Genomic DNA, 8042 nt, shown 5'->3' on the forward strand with positions numbered 1-8042 from the left:
AAAATCCTACTAGTAATTAAAATATTGATGTTCGGAGGCGTCCAATCACTTCTAACTCAGAGTGACTTCATGTACAGCGGAGGTCCTAGCCTCAGAGTAGATGCTATGCTTATATCTACTGTTTCATCCACTGTATTAATCCATCCTGTGGAGCGAGAGTCTCCCTCTTTTTTTCCCATCTTTTATTTTATGAAGCATGATATCCTTCTCCAGAACAAGTCCTTCCTTAGAACGTGTCAAAATACATGAAATAACATGCTGTCCTCACCCCCAAGGAGCATTCTGACCGCACTTTTTTCAAGATAGACATATTCATTCCTCTGGAAGTCCATTGTATATTCACTATTCTTCACCAACACATTTCAAATGCATCATTCTTCAACGTTCCTTATTGTGTAGCTTTCACATACATTTGAGGTGATTGAAAATACATGGGTTGGGGTGGGGACAGGTGTACTTTTGTCTTCAAAGTGACATTGTAATAAAAATAGCACAAATCAAATTGGGCTGTGTGCTGTCCTAAGAGGACAATATTCCAGGAGTGCAGAATACCGTCTTACTTTATGCAAGATGCATAATCAATTGCATGTCCTGAGGGCACTGCAGGAAGAGAGCAGGGTGCGGGGGATGGGGAGCTGATAGCATTGATGACTGTGTAACCCCTCTTGACGGGATAGAACAACAGAATTGTATGTCAGTGGATATATTGGACAGTGTAAGATATGGCAAAAATACCCTACTGTAGGGAAAAAAGAAGGGTTGCTGGAGAGGTGGGGTTATGGGAAGGAAGGAAGGGGATAAAGAGCTGATATCAAGGAGTTCAAGAAGAAAGTAAATGTTTTGAAAGTGATTGTGGTAGCAATTGTACAACACTGTTTTATGCGTTTGAACTGTGGAATGTTATGATATCTGTAAGAGCTCCCAATAAAATGGGTTTTTACACTTGCTTGTCATTAGAATAGTTTAAAAAAATATGTCAGGGGATTCCTGACTGGGAAGGAGGCTGGTCATTCCTTTTGTAACAGGAGTTGGAATTTTCTAACTTTTCCACTTCTTTGGGTCTGAAGTTGGGATTGTTAGATGTCGACATACTAGAGAAGCCTTTGGAAGTGCTCTCATTGTGTCTATTCCAGGACTGGGCAGTGTTGAGCGCATCTTCTCCGACAGAAAGTGTGCTGATGTCCTCATCATTTAGAAGAGGCCTTCATGGCATTTCACTGGTCTGAACACCATAGACTTTTCAGTACATATTGAGTTCCCCTTAAGCCATTTGGTATAAAACACTGGTTCTGTGGAACTAGATTCTGACTTCCTGTGAAAAGCATCACTCTATGCCCAGACTACTGTCTGTCTAACAGCTTGGTTTAGTTACAAACAAAAGACTTTTTAAATCTAAAACTTGGAGTCAGGGAGGAGATTCTTACCTTTTGCCAGTGTGCCATCGCAGACTTATTTAGATCCTACGCTGCGGACCCCTGGAGTCTGCCTTGAGGTCCATCTGCCCTCAGAGAAATCCCAAGGTGTGGTAAATGGACCCCTCCTAGATTCATACATCTTTCAGAATCAGGGCACTATGTTGAGACATTCCTCAGACTAGACCTGATTCCTATCAGATCAAGTCATGGACTGAGAGCTATCATCTTTCCTCTTTGTTTTCTCTACATGAAAGCATTTGGACTTTGCTTATCATATCTCTGCTGCATGAACTTTTTCTTGAAGTTCCCCTGGTAGACGCCGTATTTTCATCAGCTAGAGACATTCATAACTCATGTGGCTAGAGAGTCATCCTTGGTCTCTTGAGGCGATGAAATCTTGGGAAGCACAATGATTGAAAATAGTGCTCCTAAGAGTTAAAATTGCATCAGGGTGATTCCACTGGCACTTATTCCCTAGGGAATATCTTTAGCATCATGAGAAGTTCAGTGATGAACTAAGTTGGCAGAAAGAAAACAATATAATTTTCATTTGAGTTATCTAGAAATTAAAAAAATATTACATATGGCATTATTCTTTTCTGCCATATTTAACAGTAGCTTTCCTTCTGGGAAGTTATATTCTCCTACTTTTACTCGGTTCTTCCTTCTTTTTAAAATTTTTTTCCCAGATGATCCTTCTTAATCTACTTTACTAATTCTCATCTTTTCCTAATTTCCACCCAAGCTGTGTCTTTACGCTAAGTCCTCTTTCCTATTTCCTCCTTCCCCCTCCCCCACAGATGACCCATGTTAGCTTGACTTTCAACTCAAATGAACTCACACACGTGATGCCCCTGGCATCAGCTCCTTATCTTCTCTCCTCCTTCCCTGCTGCCCCTGCCCTCATGAACCCTTGATAATTTATAAATTATCATTTTGCTATATCTTGCACTGTTTGATGTCTCCTCTCAACCACTCTTACATTGGAGAAATATTTCAACACTCTCCCATCTGTATGCATGGTTCCTAATCCCAGGGGAAAGTACTGCTTTCCAAAGGTGAGGAATGCGCAGTGCTGCAGCCAAAATGCAAACGATCCTCTGTGAGAGTCTGTATGTCAGTCAAACAAGACATTCTCATCCTTGAATAAGGAACACACTTTTGTGGGAAAGGGATTCTTAAGTATACCTGAACCCAAGAGTACCATGGTCTTTTAGACATTTCATCATCAGTTAATTGTCCCTTAAAAGCAAATGCATCTTTATGCCCTCTGTGAGATTCTTAAAGTAAAAAACATGTATTTGTGTTAGGTAGATGCCCCGAAGCTGTTGTGGGTCGTGTGTCTGGCTACTAACTGCAAAGTCAGCAGTTCAAACCCACCAGCCTCTTCTGGGGAGAAAGTCGAGGCTTTTTGTCCTGTAAAGATTCACAGCCTCTGAAATGTAGGGGCAGGGGCAGTTCGACCCTGTCTTAAAGGGTCGCGATGACTGGAGGGAAGAGAGATTTTTGAGTATGTGCGACTTAGTTCATCCTATTAGGATATTCCATCCTTTTGAACGTGGCCTCTCTCTGGCACTCTGGGCATCTGGACAGACAATGAAGTTTCCTGTTCTACAGCTTGTCCACCGTGGATGACGTCTAGGGTCTTCTGAGAGCCATCTAGACCACTGAGATTAATCCCTAGCCAGGCCGTAGTGACAGTGGACCCCTCTTCCTCCCTCTACCCAATATCATGGCACAAGGCTATACCTTTCTGGGTTGATGTCGATCTTGCGAAGCTGCGGCATTGGATCTGGCTTGCCTCGATGCACTGTGTCTACCTGATGGACCCTCTTAAGAGCAGGAATTCCAGGCCAGTCCCAAAGGGTAGAACACAGATGCAGCTCTGGGGACTATATTACAGAGCAGGGTTTTCTTGTCTGTTCTTCCTTCTGAAATCACTTTGCACAAACAACTCCTTGGCCTCGCTTTCCATGGTCCAGCACCTGTGCATCAGAGATTGCACGAGAGAGAGAAAATCCCAGCAAATGGATGGTCAACCAGTGTATCCTAGTCAAGTCCTAGTTGACCACCTATTTCTTTTTTTTTTTTTCTTCTTTTACATTTTATTAGGGACTCATACAACTCTTACCACAATCCATACATATACATACATCAATTGTATAAAGCACATCCATACATTCCCTGCCCCAATCATTCTCAAGGCATTTGCTCTCCACTTAAGCCCCTTGCATCAGGTCCTCTTTTTTTCCCCTCCTCCCTCCCCCTTCCCCCCTCCCTCATATGCCTTTGGTAATTTATACATCGTTGTTTTGTCATATCTTGCCCTATCCGGAGTCTCCCTTCCCCCCTTCTCTGCTGTCCCTCTCCCAGGGAAGAGGTCACATGTGGATCCTTGTAATCAGTTCCCCCTTTCCAACCCACTCACCCTCCACTCTCCCAGCATCGTCCCTCACACCCTTGGTCCTGAAGGTATCATCCACCCTGGATTCCCTGTACCTCCAACCCTCATATGCACCAGTGTACAGCCTCTGTCCTATCCAGCCCTGCAAGGTAGAATTCGGATCATGGTACTTGGGGGAAGGAAGCATCCAGGATCCGGGGGAAAGCTGTGTTCTTCATCGATACTACCTCACACCCTAATTAACCCATCTCCTCTCCTAAACCCCTCTATGAGGGGATCTCCATTGGTCGACACTTGGGCCTTGGGTCTCCACTATGCACTTCCCCCTTCATTTAATCTGATATATATATATATACATATATATACACACATATATACATATACACATATATACACATACATACACACACTTATATCTTTTTTTTTTTTTTGCATGATGCCTTATACCTGGTCCCTTGGGCACCTCGTGATCGCACTGGCCGGTGTGCTTCTTCCATGTGGGCTTATTTGCTTCTGAGCTAGATGGCCGCTTGTTCACCTTCAAGCCTTTAAGACCCCAGACACTATCTCTTTTGATAGCCGGGCACCATCAGCTTTCTTCACCACATTTGCTTATGCACCCATTTGTCTTCAGCGATCCTATCATGGAGGTGTGCAGTCAATGATATGATTTTTTGTTCTTTGATGCCTGGTAACTGATCCCTTTGGGACCACTCGCTCACTCAGGCTGGTGTGTTCTTCCATGTGGACTTTGTTGCTTCTGAGCTAGATGGCCGCTTGTTTATCTTCAAGCCTTTAAGACCCCAGTCACTATCTCTTTTGATAGCCGGGCACCATCAGCTTTCTTCACCACATTTACTTGTTCACACACTTTGGCTCCAGCCGTTGTTTGACCACCTATTTCAACGACCTGCGTGCCAAGCGAATGAGTCATCAAGGGCCCAGATAAAATGGAATCTTATGTTTTATTTTCCTTAGGTGAGTAAAGAGGGAGTTGGGAAGAGGACTTTGGGGTGGGTGGATTTGTAAATTGTGAAGTCATAAGTTCCTGAAGTGTGGGAAAACAGCTTTTTATTGGGCTTGTGCTTCTTCAGCCTTCGTGTCTTGTGGACATGTGAGTTGGGAAGTGCCTACATAAGCAGACAGGAGAAGATGCCTTTTCCTGGGAGCAAAGCCCAGGCGTGAATGAGCGCAGAATGCTATCCCAATTCTGAGATGGCCTCACAGGCTGGCAGCCTGTGCTCCTCATTAGGTGATAAGAGCAGTTACAGACCTCTCAACACTACCGTGGAGGAGAGTGCTTTATGGATGGGCTTGCTTTCAGCTCCATGAAATCCCATATGAGGCAGCAGTAGTCAAGTCTGTACTAGCCGAGGGTCAGTTTGCTGAGCTCTAGGTTGCCCTGAATTCTCTGGGAAATTCTGGGTAGGACAGGAACCCTCTCTGAGTTTCTGCAAAGGAAACCCGGAGCCTTCTTTGAAAGCAGACAGACTCATTTGAGTCCTCCCAGCTGAGTAATGTAAAACAAATTTCCACCTAGGAAGAGCCGGCTGGATAGTTAGCCCCTGTGCCTCAACCCTGGAGATTAGTTGGCTCTTTCTGGCTTGGACCGCTCCTGGTGTAGCAATGGCTGAGGGACTCAGCACAAAGCCAGTCACTGGTTGCTTGCTTCTGACTCTGTGCTGCAGAGTATTCAAGGCAGCAACCTTTCAGAAGCAGAGGGGCAGGTCATGCTTCCAAGGCTTCCCTGAGTGGGTTCAAACTGTCAAGCTCTGGATTAGTAATCGAGTGACCCAGGGACTCCTACAGCTCAAGCCCAGAGAGGCCATATCTCTTATTGTCTACACCCATGTCTGTAAAAGGAAATGTGGGTGATAGAAACCAAACAAACAGAAACACAAGCAAACCTACTGCCATGAAGTGGATGCGGACACTCATTGAACAAGACATGGGACCTATAGGACAGGGTAAACTGGCCCTATAGGTTTCCAAGACTATAACATCATAGGTCAGTACAACCTCCCATCTGTCTCCCTCGGAGCAGATACTGGTCTCAAACTGCTGACCTTGAAGTTAACAACCCAACACACAACCACTGCATCATCATGGCTCCCATGTTGGGTGCTGAAAACCATGCAAACAAGCAGAAAACATATCCTGATTCTCTGATGCCCACAACAAGGAGCCCTGGTGATGGGAAGCTCCTCCCCAGGACTCCTGATGGAACCATTCAAGGTCTTCTAGGTTAGGAACCTGAGACTCTGAGCTTGCCAACGATCTCTCTGTGAGATGCTGAGACAGTCCTGCGGAGATGAGCAAGACAGACCTCTGGCTTCCCGGTGGTGTCTTGATTGAAGCCTTCCATTGTGTTGTGTTTTTTAGAGATGGTGTTGTGAGAAACCAAACTCACAGCATCTGGGGGAGTCGGACTCAGGGAAACCATAAGGTCAGTTTTGGGAAACTTTCCGTGAAGAAAGTCTCATCTTTCTCCCACGGACTGGCTGGTGGTTTTGAACCGAGCAGCCAGAAGGCTCCTGAGAAGTGAGGCTGGCCAGACTTTGTCTCCCGGAATTTGGACAGGTCTCCGGAGATGCAGTCTCTGCAGGAGGACGTCCTGCTTGTTAGAGTAGAGGGGCAGTGAACAGGGGAAGACTCTCAGCTGGCACAGTGACCATGAACAATGCGCTCAAACAGAAGAACAATTGTGAGGATGGTACACGGTCGGGGGCTGTTTTGTTCTGTTGCTCTGAGTCAGAACCGACTCAACGGCGCATCCCCATCGCAACATTTTGTTGTAAAACAGAACCAAACCCAATCCAACCAAACCTCATTTCTGTTTTAAATCCCCAATCTGGACTTCACACCGTGCAGTTCTTTGGAAGGCTCAAGTCTTCTCTTGAGTCTCCTCATGGCCGACTTCATCTCCTGGTTCCTCAGGGTGTAGATGATGGGGTTGAGGACAGGGCTGATGACGGTGAAGATGATAGAGACCGCTCTGTCCATGGGGAGGTCCGTGAAGGGCCTGGCATACACGTAGATGCAGGGCACAAAATGCAGGGTCACCACCGTGAGGTGGGCTGTGCAGGTGGAGATGGCTTTCCTCTGCCCCTCCCCAGTGTGAGACCTCAGCATCCTCAAGATGACTGTGTAGGACCCCAGAAGGAGCACAAACCACAGGGTGGTGACCAGCCCGTTGTTGGAAATCATCAGGAGCTCAAGGGCGAAAGTGTCCGTGCAGGCAAGTTTGAGGACCTGGGGGATGTCGCAGTAGAAGCCGTCCACCACATTGGGCCCACAGAAGGGTAGAGGAAGCAACAGGGCGATCTGCACGATAGAGTGGACAAAGCCCCCCACCCAGGAGGCAGCAATGAGTGCGGTGCAGCGCCCCCTCCCCATGATGGTCACGTAGTGCAGGGGCCTGGAGATGGCCACGTAACGGTCGAAGGCCATCACGGAGAGCGAGAAAATGTCTGCCCCGCCGAGCAGGTGGAAGAAGAACATCTGTGTGAGGCAGCCTTCGAAGGAGATGGCCTTCCTCCGTGACAGAAGGTCCACGAGGATCTTTGGGGCAGTGATGGAGGAGAAGCAGATGTCCAAGACAGAGAGGTTGCGCAGCAGGAAGTACATGGGGGTGTGGAGGCGAGCGTCCCAGGTGACAATCACCATGATGGCGACATTCGCCAGCACTGTGGTGACATAGACCATCGATAAAAAGAAAAATAAGAACAGACTTAGCTCTCGAGACTGGGTAAGTCCACAGAAAAGGAATTCAGGCACCCTGGTGTAATTTCCCAGGGCCATTGGAAGGGGCCTTGCTCTGCGCACCTTAGCGAGAAAAAAAACCAAAACAAATATCCTAAGGCAATGTATTTGAGTCAAGGTTTATCTGTCTTACAGAACTTGGGCATCAATATCTATATGTATGGAGTTACACGTCTTGCTTTTCCTGAACTTGCCGTGTTGCGTGGTGGAATCACTGAGTTCTGCTTGCTTCACTGGCCTCACTGGTACAAGCAGAGGTTCGGACTAGATGGCTCATTTTCCTCCGGTGGGCACCGAAAGGCTCGCTCCTATAGGTTTGCTGAGGAAGAGAATGGAAGGGAGGCATTGCGGGAGGATTTGGGGGCTCCATACTGGTTGGTGACTTAGGGCAGCTCTGGTCTCATTCACATCTACTTCACTTGTTTGTCGCCAGAGGCTTGCAAAGCCCAGCAACACGTCAA

General features: G+C 46.7%; 1 protein-coding gene across 1 annotated transcript; it reads right to left on the minus strand.

The window, feature by feature from the left end:
- Positions 1 to 6657: 6657 nt before the first annotated feature.
- Positions 6658 to 7620, minus strand: LOC142446283 (olfactory receptor 4D11-like). The gene has a single exon (XM_075548048.1). It carries the CDS (start codon positions 7618 to 7620, stop codon positions 6658 to 6660), a length of 963 nt encoding a protein of 320 aa, XP_075404163.1.
- Between the last annotated feature and the right edge of the window lie 422 nt (positions 7621 to 8042).

This window comes from Tenrec ecaudatus, chromosome 4, assembly GCF_050624435.1.
Source record: "Tenrec ecaudatus isolate mTenEca1 chromosome 4, mTenEca1.hap1, whole genome shotgun sequence".
Classification (NCBI taxonomy): domain Eukaryota; kingdom Metazoa; phylum Chordata; class Mammalia; order Afrosoricida; family Tenrecidae; genus Tenrec; species Tenrec ecaudatus.